Source organism: Xyrauchen texanus, chromosome 40, assembly GCF_025860055.1.
Source record: "Xyrauchen texanus isolate HMW12.3.18 chromosome 40, RBS_HiC_50CHRs, whole genome shotgun sequence".
NCBI classification, from domain to species: Eukaryota; Metazoa; Chordata; class Actinopteri; order Cypriniformes; family Catostomidae; genus Xyrauchen; species Xyrauchen texanus.
In genome coordinates, this window is record NC_068315.1 from 16,176,917 (window position 1) to 16,199,500 (window position 22,584).

At 37.8% G+C, this 22,584-nt stretch overlaps 1 protein-coding gene across 6 annotated transcripts in view; it reads right to left on the reverse strand.

Annotated features, from left to right (window-relative positions):
* LOC127633287 (neurexin-1a) overlaps nt 1-22,584 on the reverse strand; it is a 223,629-nt gene that overhangs the window by 121,191 nt on the left and 79,854 nt on the right. For all 6 annotated transcript variants that reach the window (XM_052112288.1, XM_052112290.1, XM_052112287.1 and 3 more), the window contains 4 exons: nt 15,431-15,732; nt 13,130-13,291; nt 7,262-7,706; nt 781-1,164 (listed from right to left, as the gene is read on the reverse strand). In XM_052112288.1, coding sequence (XP_051968248.1) covers nt 781-1,164; nt 7,262-7,706; nt 13,130-13,291; nt 15,431-15,732 — 1,293 coding nt within the window. The remainder of the gene's footprint in view (nt 1-780; nt 1,165-7,261; nt 7,707-13,129; nt 13,292-15,430; nt 15,733-22,584) is intronic.

The following is a 22,584-nucleotide window of genomic DNA, read 5'->3' on the forward strand; positions in this document are numbered from 1 at the left end:
GTATTTAAAAAAAATCACAAAAAGACAAAAGAAGAAGAATGTGAACGTGGAGATTTATATGACTTTTTATTGATCTGTTTCTCACCCACACCTATTATATCAGTTCTGAAGAGATGGATTAAACCACTGGAGTCTTCTGAGTTACTTTAATACTGCCTTATGTTACAGAAATGCAAAGTCCTGGTCACTATTCACTTGCATTATATGAACCTCCAGAGCACATATATTCTTCTAAAAATCATTGCTTGTGTTTAACAAAAGAAAGTCATACACATCTGGGATGGCATGAGGGTGAGTAAATAATAAGATCATTTTCATTTTTGTGTGAACTATCTCTTTAAATCTTGTGTGAACATTCATGCAGAAATCGTGATTTATCAAAAAGTTTGAATGACATTGTTTCTAAACTTAGAACAGAATTTAGAACAAACTTAATCCACAAGTACGTATGTCAGAGTCACGCACTTCTTAGAAACATAGAATGTTCAAAAGCAATTATAATATTTTCAATATCATTACAAATTGAAAAATTAATAGATTGTACAATAAATCTTTACATATTTGAGAGTGACAAAAATGGTGCATTATACCTTAATGTGGGATAGATTCTGTGTAAAAAACAAAATCAGCCTGTATGGCCAGTTGGGCTGACTCTGGACCACTGTGGACTAATGGACTAACAATGTCCATTGTTAATTTTTATAGCATCATGCCTAGTAAGGATACAGTGTAAGAATGAGACCAAACTGTAGATTCTACATATACAATGCAGGGACTCACCTCTCTCACAGGAGCGACCCAAATAGCCTGTCCCAGAGCAGTCACACACAAAGCGGTTCCAGCCCTCCCTGCAGGTGCCACTGTTAAGGCATGGGTTGCTCAGACACTGCTTTGGAGGTTCTTTAGAACAGGACGGCTTCACCCCTACTGCCCTTTGGGCCTCTGCTATCCGCCGAATGTCCTTGCTCTGGCCATCCATGAACAGATCTCGCACACAACCCACATAGCCGTAGTTCAGCAGAGCGGTCCACACCTCTGTGGGGAAGATCAATCCAGCGCGGTCCTCTGGAAGGCCGCCCAGATAGAGTATGTCATCCAAGTCTAGGATCTCACTCTCACCAGGAGCATTGTAGGGAGTGCGGATGGAGTTGACAGAGATGGTGCCTGAAACAAGACCATAAGGAGCAAATTCATTTTGTTAACTCAGTTTTCAGGTGCCATTTCAGTAAAATGGTAATGCTCATTGCACATTTTTAAAAAGATCATCAACTGTTTGATTCAGTTTCAGAATTCAGTTTCAAATTATGGACTACCTTATGAACTCTTTTAAGACCCCTTGAAATTGCTTGAGGATTTAGGTATTCATTCCTATGCTGATACTGTATTTCCTATTGAAACAGGAAGTTCAAGTGGAAAATATCTAAGGGCTTGTCTCTTTTTTTAAAAAGTCAATAGGCTTTTGGTTATGACAGCTATTAACCATGTTACTTGTTAGTAAGTTGTAGGTGGTATAAAGGGGAGGGGTATTCTCTTTTTACAGAGCGTTTTATTTGGACTAAATCCTGTGCTGTGCAAAATGAGTCATAAAAAATATAGGTCTGTTTTCCCAGAAGAGAAGACTAAATACTTTATATGCATATTTATGCCAAAAGTCAATTTTGTCAGTATTTAGGAGTTCAGAAGAATATAGATGGCTTCAAAGCTAACAGACATGGAATAAAAGCCATAATACTCAGATGTTGATTTCATGGGCTCTATAAGGGTAATGAGATTGACTTCATCATTTATTAAATATATATATATATATATATATATATATATAGAGAGAGAGAGAGAGAGAGAGAGAGAGAGAGAGAGAGAGAGAGAGAGAGAGAGAGAGAGAGAGAGAGAGCTATTCATTTCTAATTTATTGGTTGTGACTGATTCAGTTATTTCTATGCCTTTCAAGGCATGTTTAATTTCACCCTAGATTTTATGGTTTATGCCTAAAATAGCCTACCACTTGCACAAGAACAGTGTGTAATATAAAGCTGATGACAAAAAGCAGATGCTATAATCACCCTCATTGTTTTCCTGGAGTCTCCGACAAACAGGCATTTAAACGCAGCCAGCTATTCAGAATATTCCCTCTCATTTTCCAGCATTATGTACTACCATTATTCATGCCTTGAAGGCAGTTACAAAAGAAAAGCCATTATTGGCAAGATAGGAGAGCACAGACAGGGATTAACACAAAGCGCTGGCCACTGCTGAATCCTGTTTATTAGTGTCCAACACACAGTCCAAACTCAATAAAAGGCGGCTTAGAATTAAAGATGCTGCCCTTTCCCTGCCAGAGTCTTTCTTCTAGACTGACAACAAGCAGCTGTTACAAGAGCAAAATATAGCTGCAAGCAGTGATGACGGACCCAAGCACAACTGGTTCATTTCCACCCGGTGGCTTTCGAAAAACAATGCAAGGTGGACACATGCATTTGTCATTTGAAATTATTCTAAACAATTTTGAAGCAATCTGAGTAAATATAAGAGGACAATTTTAAAGTCTGTTGTAAGAGCCACACTGTGACCCAAAATCAAACCCATATGCTTTGAAAAGCAGTGTCTTGACATTATGCTAAATAATTTTGAAGCAATCAATGTAAACATAAGAGCGCTATTTCAAAGTCTGTTAAAAGTGCCATACTTCCTGCTAGGAGGAGTATTTCAAATTCCAGAGCATGCATTTTATAAACAATCCAAATTAGCCAACTTCAAGTTGGGCGGAGCTTATGACTGTCAGAGTGAAAGTTGTCTGGCTTGATGAGATCTATATATGTACAGTTTGGTGACTGTAGCTCAATAGGAATATGCTACAAAGCCCCCCGAACATGCCCATCTTCTAGGTGGCACTCCAGAGCCCCTCTACACACCCATGTATGAACTTTTGCCAAGATCTAATGGCCTAATGTGGCTCTGACGCATGTGCAAATTTTCAATTTGGGGTAGATAACATGCATGTTAATTACCCCAAAAGTAACAAAAACCTTGAAAATAAGAATCCTTAGAAGAACAGTAGGTTCTCTGCACTTTCAGTGCTTGGGCCCTAACAATCCTTAGGAGAACAATAGGGCCTCTGCACTTTCAGAGATTGGGCCCTAATAGTGTGCGTGTAACTTTGGGGTCAGTAGGAGGTAGTATGTGACCCACGTGTTGATGGGTTAAGCACCATGTTAAAGGTTCACTCACTCTAGCATAGTTCATTCAAAAATGAAAATTCTGTCATCACATCCACACATCTTGTTCCAAATACATATGACTTTCTTTCTTTCATGGAATACATAAGGAGATGTAAGGCAGAATTGTAGTCTCAGTCACCATTCACTTTCATTGCATTTTTTTTCCCCACACAAAAAAAGCGAATGGTAAGGCTGTCATTCTGACTAACATCTGCTTTTGTGTTCCACAGAAGAACACAAAGTTACACAGGTTTGGAACATCATGATTTCTTATGAATTAATTATTTTTGGGTGAACCATCCCCTATCAAGTCAATCTGCAAATGCTATTCTAATCTCTAAAGTTGGATAGAGTAAGTGCTCTCACATGCATTGAGAAATCTTCACACAATTTTATTTGCTTTGCCCCAAAATGTACTGATTTTCATTTAAAATCATCTGTCAATTGATCACAGGAGAAAACAGCCAGATTGTTGTTCGTTTGTGTGTGTGTGTGTGTGTGTGTGTGTGTGTGTGTGTGTGTGTGTGTGTGTGTGTGCATTTATATGTGTGCCAAGGTTGAGTAAAGGCTGTGTTTGTTGATAGATCTGTGATAGATTTTCATCATTAATGGCTATTGTGGGAATTGAATAAATGGCCGCAGTATTGTTCTGTGATGTAGAGCTCTGGGCCTGAGCTCAATTCTACATCACACACCGCAAGAAGTAGAAAAATTCGCCCTGAAATTGAATGTGATTCAATAGACCGATTACGGCCTCATGTATCTGACATATTATTCACAGGCACAGCTCAAAAAAATTAATGAAACACTAAATGGCCAGCTGCTGTGACACAGTAGATTACAATTATACTCTGTGTAACTCTTTCCCTGCAAACGATTTCAACAAATACAGAGAAATTGACACTCTCTGTTCCATTCCACTTGATCTATCACCATAGAGATGCCACTTGTAACATGCTAACAGAGTTAGTATATAAGAATTTCATTTTCCTCTAAGCCTGTAATAAGTCTGCGTGGATTTGATGAGGCATAGCGGCACATTTCTACTCTTCTCTCACTCATGAACACACACATTATCTTGTCCTGTAGTGCGGACTTGCTGACTGTACCCCTAAACAGCAGCCAAACATCTCCCCCGGGTCATCAGTAATGAGAATTCTCTATCATCCCGACTTCCATTCACTGTGCTCAGTGATTACATAGCACTGCCTAATGCTGTGCAAGATACTTTATTATATGTGCACACACATCCAAGCAGACACACCAGTGTGTGTGGTGGACTACTTAAATGAGGCAGCAAATTCTCCAATGTAAATTCATGTTCCAGCTCCATTTGATGTTTTCATTTGGTGTTATGGAATTTATTTAACATTTATCAACAAGAAACCAATGCTATAATATCTTTGTATGGAGTGGTGGTGACGTAGTGGGCTGAATCACTGAACTGGTAAGCAAAAGGCTGTTGGTTTCATCCCCACAGCCACCACCATTGTGTCCTTGAGCAAGGCAGGTTGCTCCGGGGGGATTGTCCCTGTAATAAGTGCACTGCAAGTTTCTTTGGATAAAAGCATCTGCCAAGTGCATAAATGTAAATGTAAATATGTAAATATATGTAAATACCACCATGCTATCTATTAGGTATCAAGAACTAACAAATGAACAATTATTATAATTTTTTTAATCTTGGTTAATGTTCATTTATAAAAATACTATTGCTCATTGTTCATGTAAGGTATATCATTAACTAATGTTAACACAACATTTACAAGAAATTAACATTAACCAAGACCAATAAATGCTGTAAAAGGATTGTTCATTGTTATGTCATGTTAACAATTGCATTGATTAATGAAAACACCAAATGTTACAATTTTTATTTTATTTTCTTACACTGCTTTAAAAATACTAGCTATTTTATAACAGTAAAAAGCATATTTGTAACTTTTTATAATTGTATGTGATAGTAACTGTTGTTTGGTTATTATTATTAATACTCAAAAATATTTTGGACCACTAGTCAACAAATCTCTAGTAAACGCCACAAATGTAATGAAGTTTGCAGGCACTGAGGTGCAGCTTTAATTTAACTGAGATGTGTACTTGATAAAAAACTGCTCATTAAAAGATTCTCATTTCATTAGTCATTTTAAGTTAATTTTGATTCAGATGTGACCGAAAGTAGGCATGCCAAGTGGTTGAGTTATTTACTTTGTAATTATTCAACCAATTCTTTATAGATTCCTTGATTTCAAATAGTTACGTATTCATTCAAGGAAATTTCCAGACCAGTTGCGAACAAATAAGGTGGGCATTATACAACTGACAGCTTATTTAGCCAATCACAGGGGTACTTTACAAAAATTGTTGCTTAATACACTACTTGATCTCACATTTCACAATATTTTTCATAGTCAATTATATTGTCATACTAATTTATTTGAGGCTCTGCTTTCCTTGCCTCCTTGGAAAAAATTACTCTGACACACACATAGGTGTGAATATGTACATATACATAAATAGATACATTTGCACACATAACATGTATGTTTGCATACAAACAAGCAAAAACACCAGCATGCCCACACTGGCGCTCTCCGCACCAGGAAGTGTGCCCATATATGATCAAACGGTACTTGTGTAGGCAGCCAATTTGTCCAGGCGGGTGAATGACGCAGCTCATTCCGCAGGCCTGTGAGGCAAGCTCCCATCTGTCAAGGGTGTTACAGATTCCCATGAAAAGCCAATAACAGAAATGGTTTATTCTCTCTTTCAACTTTCAAAATGTGCCTGAACTCGCAATGGCTGCATTGCATTTGTGCGATAATAAGTCCTGGAAAATCAAATCAAACCAAGCACTATATGGATAGAATCTACGGTTTGATGAACAATACCATTTAAAACAGTGGAAAAAAGGCCTATTTTGTTAACAAAACCATATCCAATCACAATATTGAATTGACATGATGGAATAAAATATTGTTGCTTTAGAAATCTGATTTCATAAATCCTCCATTTCATTTTCACTATACTGTAACTCTGTTTCACAGTGCATGTCAGAACTAATGTAGCTGACCGGCGTTTCTATATCCGGGCAGAGAAGATGAGAGATTTGCACTAAGGCAATAACCTCAGATCAATAGAGCCTTTTTCCCTACTTTTTCCAGTGTTTCACAGAAACAAGAAAATGACAGGGTACCAAAGGCCACTCTTTGGACTCCGGGCAAACAGCATTGATGTGCAAGGAGAAGAAGAATATGGGAGGCTTAAGAATGAATTTCTTTACTTGGCAGAGCTGTGCACTAACTTCCTCTCTCCTTTGGGAAACCAAATCTGGTTTCCATGGCAACACCACTGGAGAAGACAGAGTGAGAAAAAAGGAGGAACACAGGAAGGATTGCGGTTCCTGTTCATATTCAAATGTCTGCCTGATAGTGTCTTCCGGAAGGCAAGGTTATGAATGTGTTCGCACAAGCGTGAGACGACACTGCTGTCTCCGCTATGTCAATATTTCCATAGACCTTGACTATAACCAGCCAAAATTCAACCAAAGATTGAGTATATAAAAAATGCTTCGGTAGAACAAAGAAACATCTGGGCAGGCTACATTCACACAGTCAGTGCCTAAACCATAAAACCATGATCCGGTGGAAAGACTACCATTGTATTCGATCTAAAACCTTTGGAAGACACACAGCTCAAATTAGTAATTTGACTGTAATCACTCATGTCTGAAGAAAAAGAGCAGTTTTTAGGTGTTTTTAACCTCCAAGGTGTATACCTTATATATATATATATATATATATATATATACATATATAGTAAATTATATTTAATAATATTTTTTTTGCTATTATTTTGATAATATTAATAATTTATGCAACTTATGCAGCTTAATACTGTGATACTTTTTGTGAAAAAAATGTGGTTGTCACACTCATTTATAACCAAATGTTGTGAACGCAACTGCATTTAGCGCTCTAATACAGGATTGACAACTATATTCTGCAGCTGTGTGAATGTATCCACAGATTTATAGAATAATCTACCTGATCTTCCATCTCTCTGGAAGTCCACATGGTACCATTCCCCATCGTTGACCTTTTTGTTGACAGCGCGGGTTTTGGTGGTTCCCGAGCCCATGTCGAGCAAAAGGTACAGATGGCCGTCCAGCATCTCTATAGCAAAGAAATCCACCTTCAAGGTCTTTGGGCTCTTGGGGTCTTTTTGCAGCTGTGGTTTGGGTTTTCCATGGCTGAAGAGGAGCAGGCCGTTGGGCTCAGTGGTGCGGAAATCGAAGGAGATGGAACCGGCTTTTTTGGCTGTCCACTTGTCAAGGGATATGAATGACTCGGGCGTCTCGAAGGTGACAGGATCCAGGGTAGCTACATTCTCACATTTGAAGGCAACCACACCGCTCACCTTCATTTTTGGGTCCCCTAGCTTGGCCAGTCGAGACAGCTCGAGCCTTACGTCGTTGTTTTTGTACACAACCTTAGATGGGAAGATAGGAGAACAAATATATTTCAAATGAGTTAGCACGCATAGGTCACACTTCATAATGTATTAAAATGTTTGTAACTCTAATGCTAACTACATATAATTAAAGTGTACTTATGGTTGAGCTTCAGGTATATAAACCACATTATTTTAGTTAATAATGTAATTTGAGTAACACTATAATGTAAAGTGTTACCACATTTCTTTAAAATATATATATAAAATACATTCAAATCCACATTGAAAATCAATAAATGCAGAAATCAAAAGGATAGATCCGTATGCTGCATTTATCTTGCACTGTAGTAGGTGTGACATTTTTCCATTCACAACTGAATGGCATCAGATGGATAATTTTTTCAGCCCTCTCAGAATATGGGGCACAACCCTTTCCCTCTCTCCTCTAAAAGGCCAAAAACCTGTTATTTAAACCTGAGCGGCAGACTGTGAAGTGTTCATGATAACCCTATTTTAATTCAGTTTCGATTTCATTTGATCCCTTGCCAGGAAGAAGATAATGGTATGCGGATGCAATAAAAGCTTATTGATGATACTTCAGAAATGCCAATCACAGGCAGGCACAAGAGCCTTTCCAGCCATTAACAGACCAAAGGAGAGTACACCCTCTCCCCCATTCACTTTTCCTGCTTCATAAACACGCACGAGAGGAGAACAGCAGCAATCTGTGATAAAACACTGCACAACATGGCCGCCGGAGAAGCATACATTACAGATGAGAGGTTAGGGGCAGGGACAGCATGTGGAGGACAGTGCATCTGTCTATGCCACCTGATCTGGGCAATGAGGGGACTGGAAAGCACTGACCAAAGGCCCCTGAGAGGAGGGGCACATTAAAACAAATGCACTAATGATGAATGAGCTTCTTGCACACTCTATTTTAAACGGCTGAATAAATCAACTGTGGCATAAATAACTACACAACACACGCATGGTACAAACACTCACTTAGAGGCCCTCGATATACCTCACACACCCATAATGCACAAGTTACTTGAAATTCTCTCTCTCTCTCGCTCTCTATCTCTCTCTCTCTCTCTCTCTCTCTCTCTCTCTCTCTCTCTCTCTCTATATATATATACACCGATCTACAACAACATTAAAACCACCTGCCTAATATTGTGTAGGTCCCCCTCATGCCACCAAAACAGCGTCAACCCGCTGTCACGGTCCTGTCACTCTTTGTGTGACAGGACCGTGACATATTCGTTCTATGTCTGCCTTGTGTTTCATTTTCTGTCTTTGTGTGAGTGCATGGTTTCGGTTGTGATTTCTCTGCCATGTGCTCTTCGGTCTGTCTTGTGTTTCATGTCAGGAGCATGGTGTCTAGATCCTGACTTCCTTGTCTGTTTCGGTTTTGGTTGGTGTAAGGATTCCGACACTCATGCTCCATGTTCTGTCTGTTATTGGTGTGAGTGCTTATGTCATCATGCTTATGTCATCTTGGCCTCTCTCATCAACAAGGCATTTCCATCCACAGAACTGCCGATAACTGGATGTTTTTTGTTTTTGGCACCATTCTGAGTAAATTTTAGAGACTGTTGCGCATGAAATCCCAGGAGATCAGCGATTACAGAAATACTCAAACCAGCCCATCTTGCACCAACAATCATGCCACGGTCCAAATCACTGAGATTAAATTTTTTCCACATTTTGATGGCTAATGTGAACAGTAACTGAAGCTTCTGACTCATCTCGGTATGATTTTATGCGCTGCACTGCTGCCACATAATTGGCTGAAGAGATAATTGTATGGATGATTGTTGGTGCCAAACGGGCTTGTTTGAGTATTTCTGTCACTGCTGATGTCTTGGGATTTTCACCCACAAAAGTCTCTAGAATTTACTCCAAATGTGCAAAAAACTAAAAACATCCAGTGAGCGGCAGTTCTGCAGATGGAAACGCCTTGTTGATGAGAGAGGTCAACAGAGAATGGCCAGACTGCTATTCTGAGATGCAGTTTAGTGCTGTTTGGTGGCACGAGGGGGGCCTACACAACATTAGGCAGGTGGTTTTAATGTTGTGGCTGATCAATATAAATATATATAGAGTATATATAGCACCTAACCTTTAAAAAATAATTACAAAAACTGAACTGGCTATGTAGCATTGTTTGAAATATATATTATTTTAAATAAAGGAGCAAACCTACCCCCTGGTAATTCTAACAGTGCTTAGTCATGGTTCTCATTTTACTGCCAATGACTTTGTGAATGAAAAAAGGAGGATCCATTTAGAATCCTCATGGTTTAAATTGCCATTTGAGAGTCCAGTGCACTATTTTGTTTGTTAACGCAGGTCAAAGACCTCAGGCCTGCTGTTAATCTGTGGAATTGATAGTTTGAAAGCACAGACAACAGACACAAAACGCCTACACACAGCTCCAGACCACAGTGTACAAGAGTTTGCACTTTCATGTTTTGACACTGATTGATTGCTTGTGGGTTGGTTTTGAGATGAAGGCTGGAGGCTATTCCAATACTCATCACTTTCACATATTTGAGAAACTTACATCTTTCTTTTTAGTCGTTTTAGTCCATGTTGTATTTGTAAGCAAATCCACTAAAGTGCTAAAATTATATTAAGAAAGGTACTTGTTTTACTGTCTGATGCATTATCAGAAATCACTGCCTCGGTCTAAAAACATGATTTACTGTACCTGTAGACTGTGTAAGAAGGGTCATGATAAATAGACTAACAGGATAAATGCCAGTGAGCAGATCTTGTTAACTGTGGGTCTATATAGGTTAATGAATGGATCACTTATGGGGCTTTTCCACTGAACGGTACAGCTCGACTCGACTGTGCTCGCTTTTTAGGGGGTTTCCACTGCGGATAGTACCTGGTACCTGGTACTTTTTTTAGAACCACCTCGGTCGAGGTTCCAAGCGAGCCAAGCCGATACTAAATGTGATGTCAAAACCCTGTAGATCACTGATTGGTCAGAGAGAATCGTCACTACCAGCGTCACTGGATTTGCGACTCGGGACATCAACTCGCTAGTTTAAAATTTAGCAACAGCGATAGCAGTATCATTTGTTCATGCAACTTTCGAATTGTAAAAAGAAATGGCTGTGTGCAAAACCACGCCGTGATCAATAAATGAGGTGCAGACGTTCCTCTCATTAGTGACGAACAAAACGACGTGAAACGAAAAAGTCTTTCTGGAAGTGTCTTAGCTGTTGGCCGCACACGGCTACCACCGGACCTACCAAAAAAAAATTAAAGGTGACTATAGAATCATCAAGGACCACAACTGCCAGAGTGGTTCAAACAGAAGAAAGTGGAAGTGGTTCGACCAAATGGATGCTATCTATGGCAATAGACCGGTGAGCAATGGAAGGGAGAGTCCCCTGAACTCGGCCACAACGTTGTTGGAGTCCATGATGGAGGATAGTTTGTTTTGTTACGTTAACTCTATATTCTGCTCTATATAAGCTTCACTTTATTTAGTAACGTGCAGTGGAAAAGTGCCATAAGAGCTTCAGCATCTTAATTTCAACCAAGAGCAATACTTAACAAACTGTTATATGTACATGTACAAATATGTTATTCTGTATACATATTAATGTTCGCAAGTAAGGCTGGATGATATATTGACGATTCTGAAAACAGAAAATATTACAATGATTGTAATGCACTTATCGTTATTTAGTTTCCTAAAGAGTGTGCCATTAGACTGGTTATGCAATCCCTCATTGTCTCACAACTGAGTTGGTCAGTTTGATTTCTGTGTTTCAGTTCAGAATGTGACTGTCCATTACAATTCATTGATTCAAAACCTCTAGCATTAAACACTTTGAATCGACAGTATTTGGCAACAATGGAGATTTGGTTGAAATAATGGTTCATATGATGTTTTTTGTTTTATTTCTAAATTAGGAAATATTTTACAGCTAAGCATAACGACTCACTGGCACTTCTTCACTTCACCATCTGGCGTACCAGAAGACACCACATTCCACAGGGATGTGAGTCCAACATGGAGGAAGGAAGATGACGAATGAGACGACATGTTCTCCGCAATATTCCTCTAAGGAACATTATGATCACGAATAGATCATAAGGAGAGCATGTAAGGCTGTATCAGAGAATCAGTCCCATCAAATATCACTCAATACTGAGTAATTACAGTTTATTTCATTAGGCAGACTTTTCACTTCCCCATAAACTAAAATGTATTTATTTACTTATTTATCCTATGTGTTACACTCTTGTTTATTTGTTAGTTCTGTCACTGTTGAGGACATGTGACCCATTTGCAAATTAACAGATTTCAGATGTGAGGAAAGCTCATCAGCAATGTAAATTAGAGAATGCATTGCAACTATGCCATTGTGTTTCGTTCTGTGACAACTGATAAATAATTCCCTTAGTTGTTGATGTATGTGGTAAGAGTTTTTATAGGCCAGAGAGAGCTGTGCAATGTAGAATGTGAACAGGGACACTTTATAGGAAAATGCTCAAGAGACAGCAGTGCAATGCTGATATCAGCCATATGTATAAAAACAGTAAGTAATACAAATGATAAAACTAGCAGAAGTACATGTGAATGCTGTATTGACATTAGTGTAAGGTGACATTGTGCGAGTTTACTCAGCTCAATTGGATGTTTTGTAGATTAGCTGAAAATAGGTGATAATAGAAGTAACTGCAAAATCTCTATTACAGAAAAAAAAAATAATCATATAGATTGAATCAATGGAAAGTAATTAAATTATAAGAAAGATTTCTCGTCAATAACACACTATTTTTTTAATGAGTCCAGGAGTGAATATTTTCAGGACAATTCCGAGTAGTCACAATATGTAAATAGTACATTATATATATATATGTGTGTGTGTGTGTGTATAAAATTAAAGGCATAGTTCATCCAAAAATAATTACTCACCCTCACGTTGTTCCAATCCATATGACTTCCATATGATTATTTGATTCTTTCTTTCTTTCTTTCTTTCTTTCTTTCTTTCTTTCTTTCTTTCTTTCTTTCTTTCTTTCTTTCAACACCAAGGGAGATGTTTGGGACCGTTCACAATTTTTTTTTTTTTCATACAATAATTGAAAAGTGACTGAGGCTGTCAGTCCCTTACATTCTGCTCAACATCTCCTTCTTTCTTTCTTTCTTTCTTTCTTTCTTTCTTTCTTTCTTTCTTTCTTTCTTTCTTTTCTTTCTTTCTTTCTTTCAACACCAAGGGAGATGTCAGTCCCTTACATTCTGTCCAACATTTCCTTGTGTCTTGCACACAGGAAAAATTCATACAGGTTTGGAACGACATGAGTATGAGTAAATAACGTTAATTTGAAATGTATGGGCAAACTAACATTATACATTTGGTAATACAAGATGTGTTGTCTATATCACTCAATGCAGGGTGTAGAGAGGGATGTTTGATCTTTACCTCTTTCAGGCAGCCCATAAAGTTGTTGCTAACGGGGGATCCAGGCAGATCGGCAGTGCTGGGGCTACCCCCGACATAGAAAAAATCGTCAGAGCCTAGCATGGTGTAGTCCTCTTGTGTATATCCAGTGGTGGTCAGAATTCCATCCACGGATATTGTAACCTAGACAACAAAGCACAGGGAAAGGACACGCTATACTCACATATAACTTGAATACTGTTACAGGGCTTTGGTCCCCCTCGTAAGGATTTGGATGCTTGGTTGTTGTTGTTTTTTTTTTACTTGATTGTGATTGCTTATTTATGTATTTGTTTATTTATCTTTTCTACTTTTATCAATTTAATGTGAACCCATTTTCATGTCTGTTTCAGTTTATTGTCTTTCTTTATTCATGTTTTTTGTTGGATATTTATATTCTAGTATGTCTTAGATGAGCTGAGGAAGTCTGTGGCACATTAGCCCAGGCTCAATGTTAGCGGTGCCACTAATAGAGCACAAAAAGTAAATCAGCAGACACAAAAATGGTGTTAGTAATATGTGTTAGAGTTAGTATCGCTTGAATCCAGCGCATGTGAGTAGTTTCTGAAGTTTTCAATGTTTTTGTATGAGGTAAAACAAAGAACACAGTGTGCTAAGAGGTTAGAAATGAAAGCACAGGCAATTAGAGGCACATCTCTCACAGATCTGGTTGAATGGATGCATGCTTCATTATCCCTCCCTCTCTGCATGCAAACAATGGTTAGAGAGAACAATTCCTTCTCCAAGATCAGTTTGCACAGGAATGAATAAAGAGAAAATGGGAGGGAGAAGGACACAAACACAACGACAGCTCATGAGACCAATCACAGCAAAGGTGTCCACATGCTTAAGCGTGTTCACATGATAAAGGAAACACAAATAAAAGAAAAACACAACAGACGAGATGACTGGCCACCCACACCAGCCTCAAATGTACTGATGGAGCAGAGGTTTTAGTGCACAGGGTGGCCAGGATGCAGGCCATGCGGAATTCTGGGCCTCAAAGCTAGCTGGACCAATGAAAGGTTCAGAGTCAGCCAGCTGAGGCCAGTCGGTGAGCAAAACCTTATGCAAAAGAACCCAAAACAAAACGAAGATGCAAGATAACCTAAAAATAAAACAAACAAAAAAACATGGATGGGACATAAAGAGCCGAGGAAACCGAACTCATGATAAAAAAAAGAAAAGGGGAATTTGGTCAGGGCAGGGGAAGTAAGCGTAAAGAGTACCAACCGCATTTTCCCCCTTTTTTTGTTTAGTATTGATGTCTACGATTCAAAAAAAGGAAAATAGACACACGGCAAACCCAAACTAAGAAACAATTAGAATGATATCTACCGAACAATGTAGTTTGTTTACCATAGCGTGTCCAATGCCTGAGTGCTTTGTGGAAAAGGGGGGAGAAAGGAAATTAAAAAACTGTGAACAGAACACTGTTCCTCAATCAAAAAAGATGGTCTCTTGCCAAGGTTAGTACATCAGCGTTGCACGTTAGTAAGAGGTAACAGGTTAGTAAATGACACATTCCATGGATGAAAGGTTAGTTTCTTTCCCCAAAAGCAGGTTAGTAAACATTTAAAAAGGGCAAAAGAAGAGAAAAAGAGAAGCAGACAGAACATCTGCACTGTGAAGATCCCAGTATCTGTTCCTCTGGGATGCTTCTAGTCTACTCTGTCTCTTCCTATTTACTTTACTCAAGTTTTCATGTTTACTGCCTGTCCTATCCCACTTCATACCACACAGGGATCTTTTCCAAGTCTTGACACTTCAAACATGTTCTGCGTTGACAGATGACGTTCTGATGTAATGTAGTGAGAGGTGGTGCTATCAAATAGTGACAGTAAAATATGGATATTAAAGCATCTGAAAATGCATTTAAATATTTGTAGACAAAAACAGGGTTAAGGGTATATTCACCCATGTCCTTCATGTATGAACATGGAAAGGCTGAATTCATGCATTCAATATAAATAATTCAGTATTGAGAGCTTTATTATCCTAACTCTAATGTGTATGAATGAGCACTGTTACTCATTTAAAATGTTAAAAGTGTGTCAAAATCCTACATTTATATATGCAATAAGAAAACTTTCTGTTTTAGAAAGATTAGCCCTTAACAGATTTGTATTCAAAACTTACAACAACTTTCAACAGATAATTTGCAATCAAAACTACTTTGAATAGTTGCATGTCTTGATTAATGTGTATGAATTGTTGCTCATGATTATTGCTAGTAATCTAAATACCATCCAATCTCGACCTTTGCCTTTTCTGCGCGGTTACCTGACGAAGGTTCCTGGTAACCTTCACATCATGCCAGGCATTGTCATTAAATTTCCCATTGACGGGCTCCACCAGGGCCTCGAAGGCCCCAGAGCCCAGGTTGATGACCAGCGAGACAGCACCGTTCTTCAGTGCCAGGTTGACATAGTCTGCAGACTTTCCAGTGTGGAGCATCAGTCCGTTGCGCTGCAGGGTCTTGAAGGAGAGCGTAATCTCATCACTGCTGCTCTGGATGGGGTTCGGGGAGAGGTCGTAACAGAAATATTCTGAACCCTTGAAGGTGGCGACATACTCCTCTCTCTCTGTAACAACACGAAGAATCACAGAACATTAAGGCCGGATAAGCCTGGAGCAGACTGTGCAGAGGGTTCCATTAAATTGCATTATACCAAACATATGGTAAGACAATCCTTGGCAATATGAAATTCTTTAAGTTATTGAAAAGAGGAGTAAATAAATATACAACATTGCATATAGACCTATATTACACAGTAATATAGAGTAGATCACTTACTGTCTTGTCCATTGGTTCCCGCACTTTCTGGAAACAAGACTGACCATTTTTAAATGACTTAAGATCCCTGCTGAAAAGACCAGCTTGAATTTGTATGGTGGTCTGGACTGGTTAATGGTCATCTTGTTGGTGGAATGTGGAATTTTTTTGAAAACTAATATAATCTTTTCAGTTAATCTGGATGACAATGGAAGTCTTGCTAGTTAAAGGGATAGTTTACCCAAAAATGAAAATTCTCTCATCATTTACGAACCCTCGTGCCATCTCAGATATACATGACTTTCTTTAATCTGCAAAAAAACGAAGATTTTAAGAAGAATATTTCAGCTCTGTAGGTCCTCACACTGCATGTGAATGGGTACTTAAATTTTGAAGCTCCAAAATGCACATAAAGACAGCATAACATTAATCCATAAGACTTCAGTGCTTCAAATATCTTCAGAATGGGAATAAGTGTGGGTGAGAAACAAATAGATTTTTAAGAACTTTTTACTATAAATTCTCCTCCTCCTTGCCCAGAATGTGAACGTGAAAGTGGAGATTTGTAGTAAAAGAGGATTTAAATATTGATCTGTTTCTCACCCACACTTATAAATCTTTAAGACATGGACTTATACCACTGGCGTCGTATAAATTATGTATGAATTATGCTGCCTTTATGTGCTTTCTTGAGGTTCAAATTTTGGTACGCATTCACTTGCATTTTGAGGACCTACCGAGCTGAGATATTTAAAAAATAATCTTTGTGTTCAGCACAAGAAAGAAAGTCATACACATCTGGGATGGCACGAGCGTGAGTAAATGATGAGAGAATTTTCATTTTTGGGTGAACTATCCTATTAAGAAGTCTGGTAGGGACATGAGCATGCAAGCACCCGAAACACAACATATGCTGGGCTTTTTGACAGGGATGTCAAACTAAAAGGGTGAAAGGTAGAAGGAACTTACCACAGTGAATCTAAGGGTGAATTGCTGTCAGTACATACATGGACACAGACACCTACTGTATAAGATTGAGGTCAGAGCCATCTTGCTCATAAATGAGAACCAAGGTCCTTGATAATGATGACCATAAATAAAGCAGCCACACATATCAGGACATAATTACCAAATCAGTCAGTGAGATCCATTACTGTAAGTGCGCTGGCACAGAACCCAGACACACACACATATGCTATTCATGCGCACACACTCGCACCCCTCTTTCCATTTGCGCAAACAACTCTGACTGTCACCCAGATTCGTGTGTATTTTAGGAACTTGGTTAAAATATTAACTGAAGAGGCAGCCATTAATAAAGTGTGAAGTCCTATCTTCACAGCTACTTTCTCACCGGTGAATACAATTACACAGTTACAGTGCACTCCAAGTCGACTTCACATCAGGAATACTAATGACTTTATCATCCAATTTACAGCAAGACTGAACCAAATCACCATGAATCCCAGAATCTGCAACACAATTAGCCTAACACATCATAAGACTAGCTCATTTGCTCTGGAATTATCTGGAATATTCTCAGTATAACTCTGGAGATATCATCAAGGCTCATTTACTCCATCTGTCTTATGGTGTCCACTGTGAGTTCATGCGAAAATGACAATTATGTCATCATTTACTCACCCTCCTGCTGTTCCACACATGCAAGACTTTCTTAATTTCAGTGTAACAAAAAAGGAGATGTCAGGCAGAATGTTAATGTCCAAGTTCCATGGAAAAAAAGGCCTACAGATTTGGAACATGATGACAGAATTGTAATTTTTAAATGACCTTTCCCTTTAAACATGCTTTTTGTCTTTGCTTATGAAGTGTGCATGCGTGTGTGTGTGTGTGCAAAGAGCCAAAGGGCAGTTTCTGGCCCTCTTCCACCTCCTCATTTTACCACTGAGTCAGCTATAATGTGATTCATTGCAGGAAGGCACCCACAGAGTCACACCAGCAGACACACACGCACACACACACACACACACACACACACAAACACATTTTTTACATAGGTAAATAGTGAAAGCCCAGATTAACTTCTACAGTATAAAGGCTTGCCCCAAAATGGCTTTCAAATCCCCATTACAAAGCCAGTAACAGAGCTTTATCAGTCTTTCATCTCAGTCTCGATTGTGACTCCACTGTCCCATCTCTCATCAGATTTTCTCTCTTCAAATATTCTTACAGGAAATCAAATCTTCATTTTCAATGGTACCAGATCTGTCATCACTCTCTAAAAGGCTTCTAGTCTCTCCCTCAAGGAAATAGGAAGAGCAAATAACCAGGAAGACTAATTTAAAGAGAGCTTAAAATGACTGTTGTTATATGTTGGAAAGATGACAGAAGATAACATTTTCATCTGATTTGTTGTAATTTCTGTCCAACATCATAAGTAGGCTGTATTATTATTATTATTTTTTTTTAATGTGCCCGTATCCTTCACTTTTTTATCTTTAATTAATTTTCATATTGATTAAGGGATTAGCAGTGGCAGTAGTAACTAGCGAGTTCTCAGTACCACAATGAGCATGTTGTAGAAAAGTTAGAAACAGTTCTGTTCTTTTGCTCTACTGTTATGTGTGTTGTTGTGAAATTTCTCTTTTCACATTTTCATTTGATTTCATGTTGACTTCGCACCTGTGGCTTGATGCAAGGTATACTGACGAGCAATTACCTCTTCATTAGCTTCAATTTAGACAGGAATGTTGGGGCATCATGTACTGTGAGCTCTTTAGCATATAGCTGTTACAAGTGAGACTGTGAAGACTAAATACAGAGTTACCCAAGCATTAAGAACTCCCATGCTACAGGAAGACAAGCTGCAGTACCTTTTCATGTTGGAGCTGAATTCATGTTTCCCTCACACAATGAAACTACCGAGAGAAGGGCTTAATGAAAGCTATTATTTGATGCCCCCCAGTATGTGTGGGTAATAAAAATAAATAAATAAATAAATAAAAACATCTGACAATAGTGTCACCTCTAATTGTCTGCATTGAACTGCACACGATAATTGCAATATGACAGAATCTGTCTAATTAGCAAAACTGCAGGGGTGGTATTATATTATTACATTTTTCTATTCAACAAAAGCCATCTAATAAACTAATTTATACATAACACCCATATCTTTACATCAACCAAGTATTATTTTATGATATTTAACGATGATACAGCTATTTAAGAATAAAGACATTGTAAGATATTAAGAGATTAAACAAAACTTTTACTTCAGACGACCTGGATATAGAGCATAAGTGGTATGGACAACTTTTGTGATCCTTTTGCGTCCTTTTCATCCCCATTCTTTGTAATTGAAGGGAAAAGATAGTTAGGTTCATGGTTGAAAACAGGGGCGTCATGCACCAAATATTTGGAGGGGGGCACCAGAGTCAACCAAACCCAACCCACCACGGGAAACTGTATAAAAACCTGTTTTAATCAGTAATTGTATCAATACTGGTTGCATTCGGTGGTATTTTTACATCTTCAGGCAGTTTTATATCACTTTCTTGTGCTCTTGCCACTTCTTTTGTGGACATATTTTCCAAACTCAGTAGATTTGTAGTAGGTGTCATAGCTGGGTGGCTTGATTGACACTTAAAAGCTCTTTTTAACATATATTCAATGCCATTTCATTCTATTTTATAAAAATCAAATCAAATCTTCTTCAATAAAAACATTTCATAATAAAATTCCTGCGGGATTACCCCCCCTTATTGTCAAGAGGGGTCCGGGCATGTTCCCAAGTTTGAAGTTTTCAATTTTCTTGAGTACATACAGTATGTATCTATTGGCTAAGGCACTTTTAAAAGAGGCCATTCATACCAGAGTGTTATATATATTAACCTTTCCATTAAGGGGCAGTATTTGGCCCCTGGAGTTGTGTTTCATGGGCATTTTTAGATGGCATTGTTGGGTCATCATCTGGCACAACAGTTCGAATTCATGTTTCATCTTTGTGGGTTTAATAAATTATAATTGTCACATACAACCTTGCATCATGATTTATTAGGATTTATAATGAATATATTAATTACATTTCAACAACACAACGCCTATGGATGTGTTAAACGGCATAATTTCAAAATCGACTAGTTGGTGGTTTATGTCAATGATTAGTCAAAGCCCTGTATAATTAGGATGGAGTAATTTCCTCAAGACACCAATCAGATGTGTTTATTAGACACTAAGCACTGCACTTCAACAGGATAACAGACATTCAAAAATTAAATAAGCTTAATAACTATAACCTTTGTTTGCACACAACTGTCAAAGTCATCAAAATCAGAGCGGAAAAGTCAGATAGTAAAATATTGTTGTGGTGCTTTGTTTGGTGTAGTGGTGTTTTTCACCATAAGATGCATGGTTTATCAATACCTCTTTTTGTTTGTCTTCATTACATAATGAGTAAAATTCATACAATTGAATATAAATGCAATAAAATTAATAATAACACCTAGAATGCCTAAAACAGCATGTGGGTAGTAACATTCCACATAGCTGCTCATAAAATCATCATGATATATTCAGGTGTATTAACTAAGTACAAAACAAGAAATAAGAGAACACTAATAACACTAAAAAGCAATAGATATGGTGTAATGGTACTCATATGTAGACTATTAATAAATACAAATCTGTCATTCATTTAAGATAAATAAAGAACTGAACAGGGCATCGAATTTGAAACATAGGCCTCACCACATAAAAATGAAATGTGTTTTAAATGCCAGCTTTTCATAACCCGCAGAGAGATTTTTATAAAAAAAAATGTATTCATGAGAGAATCAAAAAAAAATATAACAAGGTTCCGCCCCAAAATGCTCACAGTAAATAATAAAAATATTCTTGATATTTCGCAGAAAATTTGCAAAGAAATTATGCAAGGAAAGGGAACAAGGATGTACAATTTTATAAAAGAGAAGAAACCATAGACAAGAGAGTCGCTGCACCGTTTACAATAACAGTGATTGGACGAATACTATGGAAATATCGCCAGGCAAACCATATCTAAAACGTTTTTATAATGGCTGGAAAGGAGAGGAACTGCTGCTTTCTTTAAACATGAAAAAAAGAGAGTGTTACGCTGCAAAACCAGTCAAACGCATTTCAGCACCAAAGGAAATGAACAGCAACCGATCAAACAAAAATATAGCCATAATCATAAAGTATGACTGTTCCACTGACACAGACACCTTTAGGAAAGATTAACTGCACATAAATTGATTTAATTAATTAGCTTAACATCATTCTTTCCAATATATGCTCAACCTTCCCTGTGAGCGCAATCCAAGGCAGCCACAGGACGTCGCCTTTAACGGAACATGTAACTCAATTGGACAGACAAAGAAACTACATTTAGAATGTGAATAAAGATTTCTGCCACATACACATTATTTTTTACATCTAATAATCATTCTATTTAAATATAAAAAATAAAAATATGTTTTTGGAAGTACAAATAATCCATTTAAATTCATCTAGGCTCAAATATCTGTGGGGGCACATGCCCTCTTACTTTGAATGGGCATGACAATCATGCAATCAGGTTTGAAACATCATGTAAAGCAAATAATGGCTGAATGTTCATTTTTTGAGCAAACAAAAAACCTTTTTTAATTATATATCTGACCTAAAACGAATGCGGCCATAGTTCCAAAGAAGCCGATAATTACTTGCAAACAGTCAATATTAATAATTTATGCCAAACTTAAAGCTGATGTATTTAAAATTTTCTGTTAAAGTACTTTCTTTCATCCAAGAGAAACTATTAGTAAGCCATTCATAGGTTAATTATGATCGAAAATGTTGTCTTCCTGTCTTTTTGTTTGACGAACGGCAGACAGGGGAGTGTATTCAGAAAGCTGTTTTTTAAAACAAAGTATATTTTTGCAATTCCATTCAGTGGTGCTAGTGCCGCAAGATTATATACTTCAGCTTTAAAACTTTATAAAGCCCATGTAAAATTACTCAAAAATGATATTGCAAAATAAATGTAGAATATGTCTCCTAGTTATGAGAAACTTCTATGATGGCAGGCTGATTTTTCACCATCTCAGTGAACATTTACTGTCAGACTGAGTAGGGAATAGGCACCAGCTAAATTGTCAAATCTGTCTGAATTGATTAGATTTTTCATAAGGTGAGCACTAGTGGAATTATGAATTTTGCTCACGGTTACAGGAAATTAATATGTAGGAAAAAGTAAAGCTACTTCTACACTAGTCTGGTTTTGCACATCAAATATTTTACTCACTAGAGAAATGTTTCACTGTCATTGACTAAAGTGTAAATGATAAATCTGTCAATAGACCACATAACATAGTCCCCACAACTAGCTTGTGCATTCATTTGAGATGTATGGCTTGATTTTTACTCTCATAGGGCTTTAGCAAAACATCCGTTACAATATATGATCTCTAGTGGTATGTTGTGGCAAATCACATATATGTAGGTTTACCGTCATGGCCCCAATGATGCTGCAGGGAATACAAGAGTGGAGATAAACGACAATGGGGCCGAAAGGGAGAATGAGGCTCTGGGCAAAGATACATCTTGTGGGTGTATGCACTTCAAGCTACCCCACTAGATCAAGATTACTTAAAAATCCATTCAGGTAATAGCTTGGCTACTTGTATTTTAACTGCTTGTG